This window comes from Geotrypetes seraphini, chromosome 3, assembly GCF_902459505.1.
Source record: "Geotrypetes seraphini chromosome 3, aGeoSer1.1, whole genome shotgun sequence".
Classification (NCBI taxonomy): domain Eukaryota; kingdom Metazoa; phylum Chordata; class Amphibia; order Gymnophiona; family Dermophiidae; genus Geotrypetes; species Geotrypetes seraphini.
The window spans coordinates 280,398,323-280,418,716 of record NC_047086.1 but is presented as its reverse complement, the minus strand read 5'-3'; the positions used below and the strand labels follow the sequence as shown (position 1 = coordinate 280,418,716).

The 20,394-nt window shown below is 42.8% G+C and overlaps 1 protein-coding gene across 2 annotated transcripts in view; it reads left to right on the top strand.

The window, feature by feature from the left end:
* SMOC2 (SPARC related modular calcium binding 2) overlaps positions 1-20,394 on the top strand; it is a 265,441-nt gene that overhangs the window by 130,066 nt on the left and 114,981 nt on the right. For both annotated transcript variants that reach the window (XM_033938643.1, XM_033938642.1), the window contains exons 4-5: positions 1,637-1,736; positions 15,777-15,821. In XM_033938643.1, coding sequence (XP_033794534.1) covers positions 1,637-1,736; positions 15,777-15,821 — 145 coding nt within the window. The remainder of the gene's footprint in view (positions 1-1,636; positions 1,737-15,776; positions 15,822-20,394) is intronic.

Here is a 20,394-nt window from a genome sequence, read left to right as displayed (position 1 = left end):
TGCCCTCTTTATAGTGTTACCATCAAACAATGCAGAGTAAGAGGGTGTGTGTGTGGGGGGGGGGAGGGAATCAGTCTGCTCCAGGCGCATATTTCCTCTCTGCCCCCCTCCGCTCCTCGCCTTGCCATGCGCACACACTCTTGCCTTCCCCCATATCTTTTTTACTTCCCCGGGCGCAAGGCTGCTATCCTAGGAAGTGACTTCAAAGGGCAAGCCAACACCGACATGGGCATGAGGGCAGCAGGGTGGGGTGGGGGAAGGGCAACCCCCTCCCCCCCCCCCCGGGCACTGCTCACCCTTACTACACCACTGTCATCAAAAGATCTGAATATTGTTGGTATACATGTAGCTATTGGTGGTCAATGGCATCTGCATGTATTCAGTGCCACTGACTAGGAGGTCCTTTTACTAAGCTGCAGTAAGAACTAATGCATGCTTACCACATTAAAAACTGGATTACTGCAAAGCACACTGATGTGTCCCATGGTAATTTTTGGATTTGTGTGTGCTATCCATGTACCCCCCCAAAAAAATTTAGTGCTTGGGGTGGGTCTGGGGGCAGAAAGTGGGCATGTTCCGTACTAATCGGTTAGCACAGCTACATTGCCGTGCACTAACTAATTAGCGCATGGTTAATGCGTGAGCCCTTATTGGTTTGAAAAAAGGCAGTGATAGGAGCTCTTGCACTAATACCAAAATTAGCACATGGCTATTAATACAGAAAATATTTTAAAAACCAGCCATTTTACCCTTGTGGGAAAAATGGCCACAGAGTAAGGGAAGGACCCTCATAAGGATGTGTTAAGGCCACTTTTTACTGCAATTTGGTAAAAGGGCTCCAGGCTCTACTGAACATACATTAAAAAAAATAGTGACATTGGCATTTAGAAAACAAACGCTGGCTAGTGGGTTTAAATATTGGGTCACAGCTTTCAGGGTAAATGAACAACTGCACAGACTAGATGGACTGATCATCGGTTTCTTTCTGCCATCACTTACTATGTTACTATCATAAAGACGTTTTTAAAATTATAGTACTTAAGGGGATCCAAGATGGTGGCTGAATGATCAGGTTTTATGGCAGATTACTGTATCTTCTCTCTGAATTTTTGTGATATGGGCAGATGGAAGAGTAGACAGCCGCATAGATCCTCTCTGGCAGTTGCAGCTTCCTCTGTAGGCCCTATAGATTCAAATTTGCCCAGGGCTGAGGGAAAATGGTCTGGATGGAGGCCAGGGATCAACAAGAGAGAGATGGACTAATTCTTTGGACCAGAGATAACACTGAGCCCAGACCTACATTTTCCAAATCAGAAGCCACAGTTTCAGCTTCAGTTCTGTTTAGGGGGTTTTGTATTTATATGCTGTTCTTTATCCTATATCCTTTCTCTCTGTTCTTTTAATTTCATCGCCTCCTATTCATATTTGAATCCTCTGTTTTTGTAGTAAGCTTTTAACATTTTTCAGTAGGTGTGTTTATTTCTTCTCTGTTTAAAAATTTCTTTGTTAGAAGTTGACCTAACTGTACACATTTTTCTGTACAAGTGCTGTGCTTGATAGATTATATAAATAACAAGTTTTTAAAAAAATTATAACATGTTCCTTATATTCTTTACATTTCAAATATGTTTTACAGGTCCAATGTCACAGTTATACAGGATATTGTTGGTGTGTCAGTCCCAATGGACGTCCAATAAGTGGTACAGCTGTTGCTCACAAAACCCCACGCTGCCCAGGTGGGATTACTTTAATTGGAATATATGTTATGAATCTGTAATATACCAATGACTAAATTTAAAAGCATTTATACAGGTAGCGGCATCTGTTACCTGGATAAATGTCACTGACCTGGGCCAGTTGCTGATTTTCAATGGCATTTTCTGGGTAATACTGCTGAAAATTGTTACAAATCACTCTGAAGTAAGAACATAAGAGCTGCCATACTAGGACAGACCGCAGGTCCATCAAGCCCATAATCATGTTTCCAACAGTGGCCAACCCAGGCCACAAGTACCTGGCAACATAGGCAGCAGAACGCTTTTTGGTTTGGGGGAGCCCAAAAGCTCCACCCCAGGCCCACCCAAACTCTGCCCCTGACACCACCCCTATAATAATAATACTAATTGCAATTTCTTCTATCCATTTTTCATATACACACAATCTTATTAATACATAATGGTAACCACAAAATTAAAAAAACACAAAGCACACTGTACGCAGAGGAAATGTTAATCATCATTTATATTCGGGGGGTTTTCAAAGATGTCAAGGCAGATGAATTTAAAATATGCAATGTCACCTCAGTAACAACCATAGAAAAAACAGACAAATATAGTCCAAAATATAGACAGCAGATATAAATTCTCAAAACTGACACATTTTGATCACTAAATTGAAAATAAAATCATTTTTCCTACCTTTGTTGTGATTTCATGAGTCTCTGTTTGCACTTCCTTCTGACTGTGCATCCAATATTTCTTTCTTTCTTTCTTATCCAACATTTCTTTCACAATCCATCCCCATCGGGTCCAGGTCTCTCTCTCTTTTCCCTCTGCTTACCCTCCCCAGATCCAGTGTCAGTTCTCCTTTATACCTACCAACACCTTTGTTCCAGGTCTCCCTCCTCTGTTATGATCTTCCATCTCTCTTTTCTTCCTCAGGGTCTCTCCCCCTCTGTCTGCACCTCGCATAGTCCAGCATCTGCCTCCTGTCTTTCCCCTTTGGTCCAGGCCTTTATCTCTCTCTCTCTCTCTTTGTCTTTATTCTGCTTACAACTCCCCCCCCCCCAGTCTATCTCTGCCTCTCTCTCTTTCCTTAATCCCTCCCTCCTTCCTATGTCCCCTCACTGCCTTCCAGCCTTTGTCCCACCTCCTCCCCTGAAGACAGCCTGTCTGCCTCCCTCCCACGCCGAAGCCTGGCCTACCTGCTGCCAATTCTTCCTTCCCCCGGTCCGCCACTAAAGCAAATCTGCCTCCCTCCCTCCCTGCTGCGCCAAAGCCTGGCCTACCCGTCGCTGATTCTTCCTCCCCCCTCATGATCCACCAATGCTTGCTGCCCGCTGCTGCAGCAAATCCAAGAAGAGAAAAGCCAGGCGCATGCAGTGGCGCCGGCCCACAAGCCTTCACCTGACGTCAGAGAGAAGGTACGGGCCAGCCATTGTCTATTTTATTTTTCCATTCACTTTGGTTTTTCTCTATTTTTCCTTCTATGTTTGCTTTCTTTGCAGGTTGTGTTGTCCATTTGACTTTCTTCTCTCTTCATGTCAAACTTCCATCTTCCCTCTGCGTTCTTATCTATCCTGTCCAACATCTACCCTCTGTGTTCTTCTCCTTTTGTATCCCTGTGATCTCTATTGCCCTTCTGTGTCCCCGTCCCCTTTCCATCCTCCTCTCTGTCTCTGTCCCTATTCTCCCTCCATGCCTAGCATTTCTTCTCTGTGCATCACCATTCTATTCTTTTCTGCTCACACCCCCAACCCTGTGGCTTAAGTCTCCCTCTTTATTTCTTCCTTTCTCCCTGTGGCCCGCATCTCTACCTCCCCGCATATTCCCTATTCCCCCAATCCAGTCTCTCTTTCTCTCCTTCTCCATTGCCCTACCCCAGTCCAGCAGCACTTTTTCCTCTTCCTCCTCTATCCTCAGTCCAGCATCACCTCTCCTTTTCACCTTTTCCCACCCCCCAGATCCATCACCACTTCTTCTTTTTCCTCCTCTGCTCCAACTCCAGCAACACTATCCCTGTCATCTGGGCAAGTTACTCAATCCTCCTTTGCCCCAGGTACATTTGATAGATTGTGAGCCCACCAGGATAGATAGGGAAAATTCTTGAGTACCTGATTGTAAACCACTTGATAGGTGGTATATAAATACCTTAAATAAATGAATCAAATAAAAATCTTCCCCCACGACCCAGGTCAATCAGCAATTCTTCTTCTCCATCCTCTCCTCCCAATCCTGCAGCACCTCACCCTCACCTCCCCCATCACCTAGGTCCAGCAGCACCTCTCTCTCTTCCCTTCCCTCCAAGGTTCCGCAGTACCTCTCCCTTCACCTCCCCCTCCCCCTAGGTAGCATTACATTTCTCTATCTCCCCCTAGGTCCAGCAGCACCTATCCCCGTTCCCCACCCCTTGACTAGCAGCAGCTCATGCTGCTTTTACATCCGTGCTCAGCTGCCGGTTAACATAGCAATGCCTTCAGGCAGCCTCGGGGCCTTTGCTAGGTCAGGCTGCTTCCAAAGGAAGTTGTATCATCATGATGCAACTTCCTCTGGAGGTGGGCCTGGTATAGCAAAGGCCCTGAGGCTGCCTGAAAGCACCAGTACCTTAACCAGCAGCTGAGCAGGGAAGTAAAAGCAGCTTTGAGCTGCTTGTCGGGGGTGGAGGGGAGGGTGGAAGTAGGGTTACCATATGGCTCCAGGAAAAGGAGGACGGATTTAGACATCCGGGTTTTACTTCCACTAAAAGCAATGGAAGTAAGGAGGTCAGATAGAGACATCTGGATTTTACTTCCATTGAAAGCCATAGAAGTAAAACCTGGCTGTCTCAATCCATCCTCCTAGGTGGAAGAAAAATGACGGCAGTGGCAGCAGGGAAGGAGAGTGAGAGAGATGCAACTGCAGGATCAGTGGCAGCTGAAGGAGGGTGTGTCACCAGCCTGTTCTCATCTACCATAGTAAGGTCTAACTGTACCATGGTAATACCAGGGGCTTCCCTGACATGGTCGCCATTACCACAGTAATGGGTACCGTGTCACTCTCTACTGCAGAGCTTGCCTGTCTCTCACTATTGAAAATGTGATAGTGAAGCAGCACCCACCCCTGGCAAGTAAGTGGAGGACTCTCGCAGTTTAAAGGGAGCAGTGCGAGAAGCAGTCCAGCACTCCTGTGCACTTAGAAGAATGTTGTACTGAGAAAAATCTAGAGCAGGGGTAGGGAACTCCGGTCCTCGAGAGACGTATTCCAGTCGGGTTTTCAGGATTTCCCCAATGAATATGCATGAGATCTATGTGCATGTACTGCTTTCAATGCACATTCATTGGGGGAATCCTGAAAACCCGACTGGAATACGGCTCTCAAGGACCGGAGTTCCCTACCCCTGATCTAGAGCATTTAACAGGACAGTGTCTCTGCTAGGCTCTTGAGTAATTTCTGATTAAGTGGAAGCAATTAACTCAGAGACTTTGTTATGAGGTCTTCCAAGACACAGGATTGCTGGCAATAAAGAGAGGGAGACTGATCTAATCCAAAGTGTCCAGGAGTGAGGGTATCCTACCTTTATATAGTAGAATAGGCATCACATGAGGACCCACTAGGTGTCTGTGTATGTATAAGCACATTGTTATAGAATTACCCCCTAAAGGTCACAAACAGATCCAATTTTTAAATACCAAACTATCCAAATTAACTTGGTTGTGAGCCCAAATGTATTCAGATATTTCTGATAAATATTCATTGTGAATATGCCAAAACCCAGGCCTGGGAGTAGCCGTCAAGAATTTGGCTCATGGATCTCAGTTTTAGCTCATCAGACCAAAACTAAAGTTCATCTGTGAGAACTGTGAAATCATTGCCAGCTGAATTTCTATTCAGCTAAATATTTTGGACTACTTCAGGTTTAAATTAAGAAGTCAGACAGAAAATATTTACTGTTGATCAACAGTTGTACATTTGAGCTAAGTTGGCTTGCTAAGACTGGAACCTTGTTTACAAAATTGACCTACTAGTAATACGCACGTCTGCACCTTGTCAAATAAGTGAGTTTGCCAAAGCAAATGGCTGCATCCTTAAATCTAGCGTGAAGAAACAGAGAAACTTTTAATGTACTAGCAGACTACCAGACCCATGTAGTTTGGTTTTTTAGCATCTCAAAACAGTTAAATGACTCTCATAATGGCCTGAGTTAGCTAAGGTGGGATAAGCTATAATTTTTGTTTAATTTTAGTACCTTAAAAGATCAATGAGAGTGCTGAAAAATCCACACCCAGAATAATAAACAGAACAATACAGAAATATAAGCATACATATTTGATTTCTATATTGTTCTATTTATTATTCTGGGAATGGATTTTTCAGCACTGTTATTGATTTTTACCTGAGTACCTTGCCTTTGAAATAGAGTTGTGCAGGGGACAGAAATGCCGCCCATCCCCACCAGTATCCCACCTGTTCCCGCCAGGATCCTCTCCGTCCCCGTGAGGAATCTCCTCTGTCCCCGTCCATCCTCCCATAAAAGTTACTTGTCCCCATAAAAAGCAGCAATTTCTTCTGACAGTTTTGATTTTTTTTTAAAGTCTTAGTTTATTTAAACCAACAATAAAATACAATATAAACAAATAACACTGAACAGAAATAAGAGATGCATACATCACTGGAAAGAATTAGAATAGACATTAGGTCATGTGATATTAGGGTCGACCATTTCTTGTTAAAAGAAATAAGAGCTGGATTGTTTGGCAATAAAAGCTCATATCTGTAGAGCAAACAAATCTGGTTCCACCATCTGGCATAGGTAACTTGTGAGAGGTTCTTCCAAGATCCACAAATGGTTTTTAATGCAGCAATGAGTAAAGAATCAAACAATACAACATTAAAATTATTTAAAGCAGAATTGAGAGAGGCACTTTTCATGACAATGTTTGCATAAGAAAAATGTGCCAAAACTGAACTGGAAACCCCAAAACAAACTCAGCAAATACTTCCATTTTGTACTAAACACAATTGGTGGCATAACCATGAGAGGGGGCTGGGTCTCCCACTTTGAGCTTAGCCCCCCTCAAAATGAACATCTCCCTTGCTGTAGCTGGTGGGACATTTTGTTTTTCCATCATCCCGACTCCTGCACTGGTTGCCAATGGAAGCACGTGTGAAGTTTAAGCTTGGATGTTTTTGCTTCAAGGTACTATTTGGTCTAGCCCCTAAATATATAACTGACCTTTTCTCTTTCTCAACCAACAGACATAAGAGAAGCTCACACTTGAAGCTTGTTTCTCCACCGGTTAGAGGTTGTAAATTTAAAAGACATCATCAACATCTTTTCTCATATCAAGCAGCATTATGGGGTAAAGATCTAGAACAGTTACTTATGCATGCTAATAACTAGGGGGGAATTTAGGAGACACCTAAAAACATATCTGTTCCTGAAGTACTTAGGTAGCGGATCTGCACAATCTTTCCCACAACAACTGATCTCTAGAACTGTTAGTCACTAATTTCTAACTTTGTTAGTTCTACTCAATTTGTAGCATTTTAATCATTGTAAACCGCAAAGAACTTCATGGTCCTGCGGTATATAAACTGTTATTATTATTATTATTATCTTGGTCCCAGTTTCTACTTTTGTCCGTCTTCTACTAATTCTCTTTCCAGGCCACAGGAACCCTAGTTCCATCCCCATAAGAATCCCGTGAGCCTGGGGGGGATCCTGCAGGAGGCCCATAGACCATGGGGGGATCCCTGTGGGAGTCCTGCGGGTCCCGCGGGATTCCCGCAATCTCTGTCCCTGTGCAGACCTTTACTTTGAAACTGTTTTCTTCTTCTTTGTGACTCTGTACAGTGCTGCGTGTGTCTGGAAGCACTATAGAAATAATTAATAGTAGTAGATGAAAGGAATAAGTCTGGAATTGGCAGTGGAGGAGAAGGGTACAGCTAAGAGCGGCTCATCTGAGGAACAGAGTTCTCTGGGAAGTGTATAAGGAAAGAGAAGAGAGGAGAGATATTAAGAGGCAACAGAATAAACACCTTGTAGGTCAGCAATAGGAGCTTGAATGTATGTGAAGGCGGATAGGGAACCAGTGAAGTGACTTAAGGAGAGGGGTGATATGAGTGTAGGGAGATTGGTAGAAGGTGTAGTTGTCTGCCTTCTTGTTGCAAAAAAGTTTCAGGCACATGATTCGATTTCATTAAAAACTGAAACAAACAAACAAACAAAAAAACCCATACACTGCTCTCAAATGAAAATAATTGGTGAGCTCAAAGAAACCTTTCAGATTGAGACTGTTGTTCAAGTTCAAGCCTTAAAACACCTTCTGTGGATTTTGGCTGCCATAACAGTGGCGGAGACAAGGGCCTTTGTTCTCTGTATTGCTTGGAAATACACGTAGATTATATAAGTGAATGCGGATATGTTTTCTTAGTGCTCAGACATATGTTGGTGTCTCTCCTTTGGTGCCTCTTACAGTCTTTGTCACTTTCTCCTTCTCTTTCATATCTCTCCTGTCTTCTCTGCCACATATCCCATTGTCTTCATATTGAAGCAGCTGCATTTTGTCTATTTCTCATCTTAAAATCATGTCAGCCCTTTCATATCTCTTTAAAGCACAAAAAAAATAAATCTGTAAGCTCTCATTCTAATGGATACAGTCATCTAAAAATCCATTTTCTACGAGTGCTCTATAATGTTGGTGCCAGAGTTGATCTGAACAGGCAATATGAAAACGAGAGATCATTAAGAGGGGTACCCCATAAGAACTGTGGATCATGTAGGAGATCATTCATGGTACTAGCCCTGGTTGTAAATATAACAATAGGCTAACACAGTCTGGGACAGCCTCAGAACTCCCTCATACACAGTGAATCATTGTCCAAAAATATGCTCTCCCAGGTCAGAATTTAGAAACATTTATGGACCTCACCTGCAGTATTATCAACCTAATAAATGTTCTTTATAAATTGCTGATGGTTGTAATTTTTGACATTTTATAAACAAAGAGCCTGATTCTGTATACGGATAACACCTAAAAATTGGCACTAATCATAATGGCGATTAGCGCAATTCTATAAAAAAGGCATGTGCTATCTATAGAATCATACTTAGTGGCTGTACGTGGTATAACATTGAGGCACACCTATTTAGGCCAAGAAAAACCAGGCCTAAATACCTGCATCTAAGTTGTGCACGGATTGGGCATATTTTATAACAGTGCAAGTTCTAAGAATGCCCGCGCCCATTTCTGCCTATGGTACTCCCCTGGCCATGCCCCCTTTTGAGATTCGTGCACTAGAACTGACAAGCAAACAAACCCTGGTAATCAAAACCAGCAAGATGGAGTTGATAAACTGACAAGTCCCAGGTTTATTGACAATAAATTATAATTAAAAACAATTCACACAGTAGTAAAAATCACTAGTTCAATAAAAGCGGCAAATGTTGCTGACAATTAAATCTGGCACTGATTCAAAAATGGCAACAAATAGTCCCAGATATGTGCCCATGTAACTAGTGATAGCTGAAAATAACTAAATGCAATAAATACACAGACAGATGGTATTCAGTTGATGAATTGAAGCAAAGGACCCTACACGGTCTGTGTTTTGACAAATATATTAGCATTCATCAGGGGTCCATGACTGAAACCAACCAGCGTTTTGCTCAGCATTGACATTCAAAGTTGTCTTCTCTTTAGCGTTCTACAAAATTGTCAATGTTTGATTCAATTGACTGGTTTCAGTCATGGACCCCTGAAGAAGGCTAATATATTTGCCAAAAACACAGACCATATGAGGAAAGACTGAATAGACTACAACTATACTCGCTCGAGGAACGTAGAGAGAGGGGGGACATGATTGAGACTTTTAAATATATCACGGGCCGCATCGAGGTGGAAGACGATATATTCTTTCTTAAAGGACCTTCAACCACAAGAGGTCATCCGCTGAAAATCAAAGGTGGGCAATTTCATGGCGACGCCAGGAAGTATTTCTTCACCGAAAGGGTGGTCGATCATTGGAATGAACTTCCATTGCAGGTGATTAACGCCAGCAACGTGCTCGATTTCAAAAAGAAATGGGATATGTATGTGGGATCTCTAGCCGGGTGAAGTCTGGGGGTGGGTCATTAAGGTGGGCAGACTTGATGGGCTACAGCCCTTTTCTGCCGTCATATTCTATGTTTCTATGTTTCTATATATACACCGTCATTCCCCAGCAGGAGGCTCTGGAAATTATAGCGTACTATTTGGATCATCGAATACCCACTTCTTTTTTGTTAGAATTAGCTGAATTGGCCTTGACAAAATTTTTTTTTCAATTTGAGGGACAGTATTACCAACAGACCTCGGGTGTTGCCATGGGGGCCACCATGGCACCATCAATTGTTAACCTTTTCATGACTCGTTTTGAAGAGCAGTGGGTTCCATTATCTCCATTCCATACCTCTATTCAAGTGTGGATTCTATATACAGACGACATTCTTTTTTTGGACTGGGTCAAGAATATCTCTGGATGAGTTTGTGATCTGGTTTAACTCAAGTCGAGGTAGAAATGGTTTCTGATCCTATTAAGACAGTGGTCTCAAACTCAAACCCTTTGCAGGGCCACATTTTGGATTTGTAGGTACTTGGAGGGCCTCAGAAAAAATAGTTAATGTCTTATTAAAGAAATGACAATTTTGCATGAGGTAAACTCTGTATAGTTTATAATTCTTTCCTTTTGGCTAAGTTTTAATAATAATATTGTAATTTATACCTAAAGAGACATATGATCAAGAAACTTTTATTTTACTTTTGTGATTATGATAAAATACCGAGGGCCTCAAAATAATATCTGATGGGCCGCATTTGGCCCCCGGGCCACGAGTTTTAGACCACTGTATTAAGATATCATTTTTGGATATCAGCATCACACGGGTAGGAAATCAACTGGAGAATACAGTTCACAGTAAGCGGACAGACCGCAACACATTTTTGCACTTCTCAAGCTCACACCCATCCCACCTTAAAAGAAGTTTGCCAATGTAAATTCTTGAGATTTCGGAGAATTTGTTCCACTGTAGCAGAGTATAAGGGCAGGTCTGTGGATTTGATACAGAAATTGCTTCAGCAGAGTATCCGAGAGCCCTTATACACGAAGTATACAAGCAGGCCTTATATGCCTACAGAGATTATCTGCTTCGGCAGAATCAGGTGAATACAGACTCAGAAGCAGTGGTCGCCTGTACTTTGAAATATGGGACACACACTGATATTGTATTTAAGATTTTACGGAAGCATTGGCGTATGCATTCTTTATTGCCAACTTTTCAGGATACTTGGCTACAGATAGCTTATAGAAAAGAACGTAATCTCAAAGAGGTGTTATGTCCTGCCATTTTACATAACAGGAGTGTACAACAGCTGGAAGAGGGAGGGTATAGCTCCTGTGGGAAGTGCAAAATGTGTGAGATCACCCTCTCTATTACTGAATTACATTACAGACAACAGAACATGCATGTTAAGACACAAGACTAATTGCGACACTAATTTTGTGGTATACTGTTTTATCTGCCCGTGTAGAATAAGAACATAAGAATTGCCGCTGCTGGGTCAGACCAGTAGTCCATCGTGCCCAGCATTCCGCTCACACGGCGTCCCTTAGGTCAAAGACCAGTGCCCTAACTGAGACTAGCCTTACCTGCGTATGCTCTGGTTCAGCATGAACTTGTCTAACTTTGTCTTGAATCCCTGGAGGGTGTTTTCACCTCCGGAAGAGCGTTCCAGTTTTTCACCACTCTCTGGATGAAGAAGAACTTCCTTACGTTTGTACAGAATCTATCCCCTTTTAACTTTAGTGTGCCCTCTCGTTCTCTCTACCTTGGAGAGGGTGAACAACCTGTCTTTATCTACTAAGTCAATTCCCTTCATTATCTTGAATGTTTCGATCATGTCCCCTCTCACTCTCCTCTTTTCAAGGGAGAAGAGGCACAGTTTCTCTAATCTCTCACTGTACGGTAACTCCTCCAGCCCCTTAACCATTTTAGTTGCTCTTCTCTGGACCCTTTCAAGTAGTATTGTATCCTTCTTCATGTACAGCGACCAGTGCTGGACACAGTATTCCAGGTGAGGGCGTACCATGGCCCGGTACAGCGGCATGATAACCTTCTCTGATCTATTCGTGATCCCCTTCTTAATCATTCCCAGCATTTTGTTTGCCCTTATCGCTGCCGCTGTGCATTGCACAGACGGCTTCATTGACTTGTCGACCAGTACTCCCAAGTCTCTTTCCTGGGTGGTCTCTCCAAGTACTGCACCGGTCATCCTTTATTCATATATAAGATTTTTGTTACCAACACTTATCCATATTAAACCTCATTTGCCATGTCGCGGCCCATTTCTCGAGCGTGTTTATGAAACGTTGCAGGTCTTTGCAATCCTCCTGCGTCTTCACTACTCTGAATAACTTTGTATCATCTGCAAATTTAATCACCTCACTCATTGTACCAATTTCCAGGTCATTTATAAATATGTTGAAGAGCACGGGTCCAAGCACTGAACCCTGCGGCACTCCACTTGTGACGCTTTTCAAGTCCAAATATTGTCCATTTACCCCCACACTCTGTTTCCTATCTGCCAGCCAGTTTTTAATCCACGTGAGTATTTCACCCTCAATTCTATGGCTTGTAATTTTTCAAAGTTCATGCAGAACATTGTCAAACACCTTCTGAAAATCCAGATATACAATGTCGACCGGGTCACCCTTGTCTATCTGCATGTTTACTCCCTCGAAGAAGTGCAGCAAGTTCGTCAAGCATGATCTTCCTTTCCTGAAGCCGTGCTGGCTGATCCTCATCAGATCGTGTCCGTCAAGGTGATCAATGATGTGGTCCTTTATCAGCGCCTCTACCATCTTTCCCGGTACCAAGGTTAGACTCATTGGTCTGTAGTTTCCCGGATCTACCCTCGAACCTTTCTTGAAGATTGGTGTAACATTTGCCACTTTCCAGTCTTCCGGAATCCTTCCCGATTTGATCGACGGATTGGCTATTAGTTGAAGCAGTTCAGCTATAGCCCTTTTCAGTTCCTTGATTAACCTCGGATGGATGCCATCCGGTCCCAGGGATTTATCATTTTTAAGCCTATCAATCTGCCTGCATACCTCTTCTAGACAGACCGTCAACCCTGTCAGTTTCCCATCTTCATTTCCTGCATATAGCCTGTCAGCTTCCAGCATGTTCTGTATGTCCTCTTCAGTAAATACAGATGCAAAAAATGTGTTTAGTTTGTCGGCGATGGCTTTGTTCTCTTTTAGCACTCCCTTTATTCTATGGTCATCCAACGGCCCGACCGCTTCCTTCGCGGGTCATTTCCCCGAAAGAACAGCTTGAAGATTTTTGCCTCCTTGGCTATTTTTTCCTCGTAGTCTCTATTGGCCCCGCTTACCGCCTTATGGCACCTGCTTTGATGTTGTTTGTGCTTTTTCCAATTTTTGTCCGTTTTTGACCTTTTCCATTCCTTAAATGAAGTCTTCTTGTCTCTGATTGCTTTCTTCACCACTACAGTGAGCCACGCCGGTTCCTTGTTCTTTTTCCTCTTGGATCCCTTGTTGATAGTAGATATAAATGTATAGATATATAGATTTTGCGCCTCAGTGACTGTGTCCTTAAAAAGGGAACATGCTTGCTCTAGCGTTTTTACAGTGCTTATCCTCTTCTTAATCTTCTTCACCACCATGAGTCTCATCCCTTCGTAATTCCCTTTTCAGAAGTTCAGTGCCATGGCCGTTGTTCTGGATCGATGTTTTGCCCCTGTGTCCAGGTTGAAGCGGATTATATTGTGATCACTGCTTCCTAGCGTCCCTTCTACTACTACACATTGCATTGGTCCTCTTAGTCCATTTAGAATTAAGACCAGAATTGCATTTCCTCTCGTATTTTCTGTTACAAGTTGTTCCAGGAAGCAATCGCCTACAGGAAGTTTCTACTTAGAGTAAATGAGCATCGCAGTGCAATCAACAGATGTTTAATGGAAGCACCTATAGTGCAACATTCACACCAGTTCAGTGACCTCAGTTGTTTCGTCATTGATCATATCCTGCAGAATATACAAGGAGGGAATAGGCAGCTTCTGCTCCTGAGGAAGGAACAATTGTGGATATACAAATTACACACAGTACTACCTGCAGGTCTAAATATATCTATTGATTGGATTTACTTTTACTGACCCTTTGTTATGAATTTTGTTTCAAAAGTTGTATTGTCCACAGTACATAAGTTTTTTAGGAGTGGGAGTTCTAAAGGTTTGTCTCCAATTGCTATTCAGTAACATCACAGCTTCAGCCAGTCACAGTGTATTTAGAGGCTGTCAGCTGTTTTCTATAAAAGCAACGCTGTGCTGCCATTTTTTCACTTTACAACTGAAGACAAGACAGCCATTTTTCCTGCTCATTCATGTATGTTTTTGAATCTGAGTCTGGTGTAAGGAGTGATAGCATGGAGCTGATCATTTACTTTGTTTTTCAGAACCCTGATGAAACGATACTTGTATGATAAAATGTTGGCCATCGTTGGCTTTTACAACACAGTGGCAACAGGCAACAAGCTTCGGCTTTCATCAGGCTTCAGCTTTAGCGTTCAGTTCTAGCTGTTCAGCACATGGGACTGTGACAATAGTTATGGATGACACTCACAATTACACTGCATCAATATAAAGATAAGTTCAGTCCTTTTCGCAATAGTCTATTTAAAGTTATTTATTTATTTACATATAGCACGATTGCTATAGTACAATAAGGGTTTTTCTGGCTGATGATCAAAGCATGGGGAGAGCTTAGAATAAGTTTTAGCTCTCACCCATAGCCCTGGTGTTAATACACCCCATGGCTTCTGAGGCCTTTTCCAGCTTTTCTGATATATGGCAGAGTGAAATTTCTGGCATGAAAATACAGCATAACTGGTGGTGTGTTAGAATTATATGTTTCTCTTTTACCCCAGTTCCTCCATCTTGGAAGATTTTTTGAGAGGCCATTAACACACATAAATGAAAAGAATACCACTATATACATTCCTGCTGTCTAAAAACTAAAGTTACCCCTCAAATGATGAAATTCACCCACTCAAAAAGGGGGCCAGGAGAAACCAGTGAAAAAAGTTACTTGTTCGGTGGCAAAATTAGGAGAAAAATCTTCATGACAAAATCCAATGGAAAGTCAAAGAAAATGAGGTATACAAATCAATGGACTCTAGCTAGTGGTAAATTTAAATAATAATAATAAAAAAGATCTTTATTCACAAAGAAAATTAATAAGCTGGACTCAACACATCTGTGTTTCGACAAGGAAACCTGTATCAGGAGTCAGCATAGACCTTATCGTAAATCCAGATACATGAAGTACAAGCTGATCAGACTATAACAAATCTAACTGTAATCATTTGGAATGGGATCGAGAACGGCCACCATTTTGCTAGCATGGTGCCATGTCGAGTCCGCCGTATTAATTTTTGTGAATAAAGATTCATTTATTTATATAATTACCACTGTCTAGAGCATTGGTTCTCAACCCTGTCCTGGGGACCTCCAGCCAGTCAGGTTTTCAAGATATCCCTAATGAATATGCATGAGAGAGATTTGTATATAATGGAAGTGACAGGTATGCAAATCTCTCTCATGCATATTCATTAGGGATATCTTGAAAACCTGACTGGCTGGGGGATCCCCAGGACAGGATTGAGAACCACTGGTCTAGAGGCCTTTGATGTGTATACTTCACTTTCTTGACTTTCTAGTGACAATATTAGCCACTTAACATAAAAGTGATGAATCTGATGGAAGATGGGTAAATGGTAGGATAAGCAGGTTCAAAGACATGGTTTGTGCAGGGTGGAAGAAGAATCCTGAAGTACATTTACAGGTTATAAAATACACAACTATACACATACTTTATGTTGATTGTATCCATAATCTCAGCAGGTTTGTGCAAATATTTTATAAAAACACATAGGTATTTTAAAATTATCCTCCACAAGTACCATATAGAATAAAAAATAATGCTAAAGGTTAATCAAGTTATTTTGCGAACTCTTTTTTGTAGGTTCTGTCACAGAGAGGTCACCTCAGAGAGAAGCAGGAAAAACAGGTATCTATGTATAGCTATTTTACAAAACGCTGTTCCAGGGACTGTAGTTTTAGAACAAAATTCTGTGAATGCATGTAAGCACGGCATAAACATATATTTCATTAAGCATCTGTGAGTCACCTTTACTGTTTTGGACATCTGAAAATCAACATTTAGATATCCATACTGCATGGCTATCCACCAGAATATGGAACGACTATTTTGCTGGGAGCAGGGTCAGCACTTGGCTGGTTAAGTGCCAATAATCAGCATTTAATTGGCCAAGTTAACTGCATAAATTGGACCGCATAAAAGTCAGTCCTATCTGTATGCTGAATATCGCATGGTTTTTAGCACAGGCCGGCTCGCTGAATGCTCTGTGCTGCTCATAGGGTTCCTATGAGTGTCAGGAGCAGCACAGGGCATTCAGTGTGCCGGCCTGCGCTAAAAAACTCTATCATGGTTTTGTAAAAATGGGGGTGGGGTGGGTGGTTATTCAGCTATGTGTTAGTTGGCTCCAGAAATCCAGAAATTCATTGCTGGTGCTCAGACATTGAATTTCCAAGTTTTAACACTGGAAGATTGGGCTCTATATTTTTTATATCTACATAAGTTTTACTTTAGATTTTATATTTAGCTCTAAACAAGACTATTTCTTTTTTATTTATTGTATTCAGTACTTGATTGGCATTGCTCTGTTACAGAGTAGATAAGTTTCACAAGGTGGTCACATGATCAAGGCCTCATCACTGCAACAAGCTCAGCATTCCATCAACTGAACAGTTCATCTATTAGAACTCCTGGGATTTTCAGTGCAATAACAGAAGTCACATTTACAACCAATATAGATCTTAGAGTTCATAGGAGCCCTTCAGGGTCGAGCTCTTCTACCTAAGCAAAAAGTCAATGATCTTATCCACCTATGTCAAAGTCTTCTCCCTATCATGCATAACTGCATGGCAAATGTTATATCTTCTGGGTCACATGGCTTCAAAAGTTCACATTTGGTTGCACATCTTCACCTCAAAGTTCCCCAGTGAACACTCTTATTTTAGTGGACATAAGCCACCAGTTCTCTCTCTGCAATAATACAGGTGACCTTAGACCTTTGTCATTCCCTCCAGTGGTGGATGCTTCCATCCAATCTCTCCAGAGGCCTTCATTTCCAGCCTCCTCCCCCATCAGAAGCTACTTACCACAAATGCTTCATGCTGAGGTGGGGAGTCCATCTCGACAGCCTCCACGCCCAGGGAGTCTGGAATACTCATGAAAAACCTCTCCATATCAATCTTCTGGAGCTCCAAACAATTTGCAATGCTATCCACATCTTTCAAGATTGCTTACAGAATCAAGTAGTCCTTATTTGAACTGACAATCAAGTCGTCATGTTCTAATTGAACAAACAAGGAGGCACAGGATGTCTCGCTTTCTGTCAAAAAGCAATAGAAATATGGAACTGGGTGATTGCTCACAGCAGGTTGCTCAAAAGCAGTCTATTTGCAGGGAAGATAACGTGCTTAACGTATATCTAAGAGTCTTAGGCAAGAGATTCTCCCTTCCCCAATTCACACATTTTCTTTTTCAGGTGATATCTTCCTCTTCCGTTTAGCTAAAGACTGACAGTACACTACATTTCTTGACAGGGATTATCGGTGATCTAAGTATGTGGACAAAGGAACTTCCTTAAACTTAATAAATTGAAGACTAAACTGCTATGGTTTGGTGACTACAATTCACTACCATATAAGGAACTGACCTTAACTACTGGAGAGAAACTTAGAATTGAAAAAACATCATAAGTTCTAGGCATTATTCTGGATTCTTACCTAACCTTCGGCAATCAGATTAACTCTTTGGTCAATTTTTTTTTTTTTCCAGACTACAGTAATTAAGAACAGCAAGACCTGTTTTGAGCCAGACCAGTTTTAGGATAGTTGTGCAGACTGTATTACTCCCTTACTTAGACTATTGCAACTCGTAGTAATACAGAGAAGGAACAAAATGGACTGCAACTACTTCAGAATACAGTGGTTAGGCTAATTTTTTGATCAAGTCAATTTAAGAAGGCTAGCTTGCTACTTGAAGAATTACATTGGGTGCCCATGAAAAAAGGATACAATTTAAGATTGCTTGTATGGTCTACATGTCTATACAGTGAAACCTCGGTTTGTGAATAACGTGGTTTACGAGTGTTTTGCAAGACGAGCAAAACATTTGAGCAAACTGTAACTCACAAACCGAGGCTACAGATGCTGCTCCCTCCCTTCATGACCAAGATCACCTCCTCCCCCCACTGACCGGCCCTGTCCTTACCCATGCTGAAAGTGCCAGCCGCCGGTTCTCTGCTGGGCTGCCGCAGGCCCTTGAGCATCATGCATGCTCAAGGCCTTCTGGCTCTCACCCTCTCTGAGATTCTCATGAGATTCGAACATCATAAACTATTAAATATCATACAATCAGATTTCAGAATACACTATAGCACTGAAACACTACTCCATGCCTGACATCTGAGATTAGAACATGCATGAGCACCAGACAACAAGTCTGTGTACTACAATGCGACTTAGCTAGTGCATTTGATGTGGTAGGCCATCAACTCCTTTTACTGATCCTAAACTTTCGAGCGATAAGTGGTAAAATGCATACTTGGCTAGAATGATTTCTAACGAACAGAACACTGGAGAAAGAAGAAAAGAAGAGACCAAGCCTCGGGCTACTATGAAAAGAACAACAAAGAGAGGCACTGGAGATGTCACAACCAACTGATGGTTATGAGTCTTATTTGAAATAAAACAGCATAAAAATGAATGGAGAAAGATCGGAAGAATGTTCGGCATCAGAGTACCCAAAGGCTTACCACTTTCTTCAGTACTTTTCAAATACTGATGTCAACACTAGGCCACTTCTTAGACAAGAACAACCTCACTTACTTCTATGCAGATGATGTTACAATAAGCATTCTTTTCTACAAGAAATAAAATAAGATTAACAAATCAGTAGAGGAAGTCACTTGTCTAGTTGCTGACTGGGCTAACATGAAACAAACTAAATAAAGAAAAAAAACAAATTTTTAATTATAAGCCCACCCAGAATCACCAATGACGACACTCAAATAACACTGCATAGCACCCCACTGAGAACCATATGCCCAAAACTCACTGTGTGTTTCATGATCACTGCTAAACCAGTTTTAACCAGTTTAGGAGGGGCCTTTGTTATCTTAACCAATTAGAGTCTTAGGCCCTTCCCAGTGCATTCCAGGATGTACCAAGAAGGGGCATAAGGCCCTGATTGACCAGGTGCCTAAAGACGCTCCTGTGGGAATGGCCTTAGGCACCTGGGCCAATCAGAGCTTAGGCCCCTCCTAGTGCATCCCTAGATGCACCAGGAAAGGGAAGACCTGCCATTTTGAAGAGGTGGGCCTGCTGGCAGGAGGGAGTGGGCATCCCTCCTGCTGTCATCTGAATAAGGTACAGGGGGTTGGGTCAGGTCATGGGGTGTTGGGGTTGAGGGTGTCCAGGTGGCCGAGGTAGGAGGGAGTGGGCATCCCTTCTGCTTTCATCTGAATAAGCTATGGGGTGGGGGGTCAGGTCACAACTTTGTGTCATCAGAAAATTTAATTATCTTACTAGTTATTCCTATCTCTAGATCAGTGTTTCTCAACTTGCCGTATGCGTACCCCAGGGGGTACGCGGGCCACCTGTTGGGGGTACGCGGCCTGGCCACCGCCAGAGATCTTTCCCTGCCTCTCACCAGGAATCCCTGCCTGCCCTCCCCTGCAGAAGCTGCTGCCGTCAGGATGCCTCCCGCCTCGGTCTGCACGCCCCCTGCACAACCCTCCTCCCCCAAAGCCGACCCTGAGCTGACATACTTCATCCCTCCACCAGCAAAAACTCTGTAGCAGGGACTGGCCTTGGCCGTGTGCAGTGGCCGGCCCACGAGACTCCCCCCCCCCCCCCCCCGACATCAATTCTGATGTCGGAGAGAAAGTCCTGGGCCAAACAGACAGAGGCAGGGAGGCATCCCGATGATGGCGGCTTCAGCAGGAGACAGGCAGGCTTTGGTGCAGGTTGGCTTCAGGGGAGAAAAGAAGGGGGTGGGACAAAGGCTGGAAGGCAGTGAGGGGGAGGGAGCACGAACTCGGGACACAGAAGGAAGGGAAGGGGGCATCAACATGGGACACAAGGGAGGGAGGAGGGGGCACTAACGGGACATAGGACATAGAAAGGGACAATTGTTGGGCCTGAATGTGAGGGAAAGAGATGGTGAACATGGGGAAAGGAAGAGGAAAATTGGGCATAGAGTGAGAGAGGAGTGAGTTAGAGATTCATGGGAATGGAAGGATGAGAGAGAGAAATATTGGATATGGTAGTGGAGAGGTAACAGAGGGATAGATTGAAGGGAATGCAAGGGGGAGGAATGTTGGGCATAATGATGGAGGGAAAGATGTGGCATGGTGCTGGAGAAGAGTGATAGGAGAAATGGGCATGGGGCCTGTGGGCATAGGTGAAAAATGCTGCACATGATCTGGGGGATGAGAGAGGAAGAAAAGTTGGACTCATGGAGGGACAGAAAGAGATGTTGGTTGGGGAAT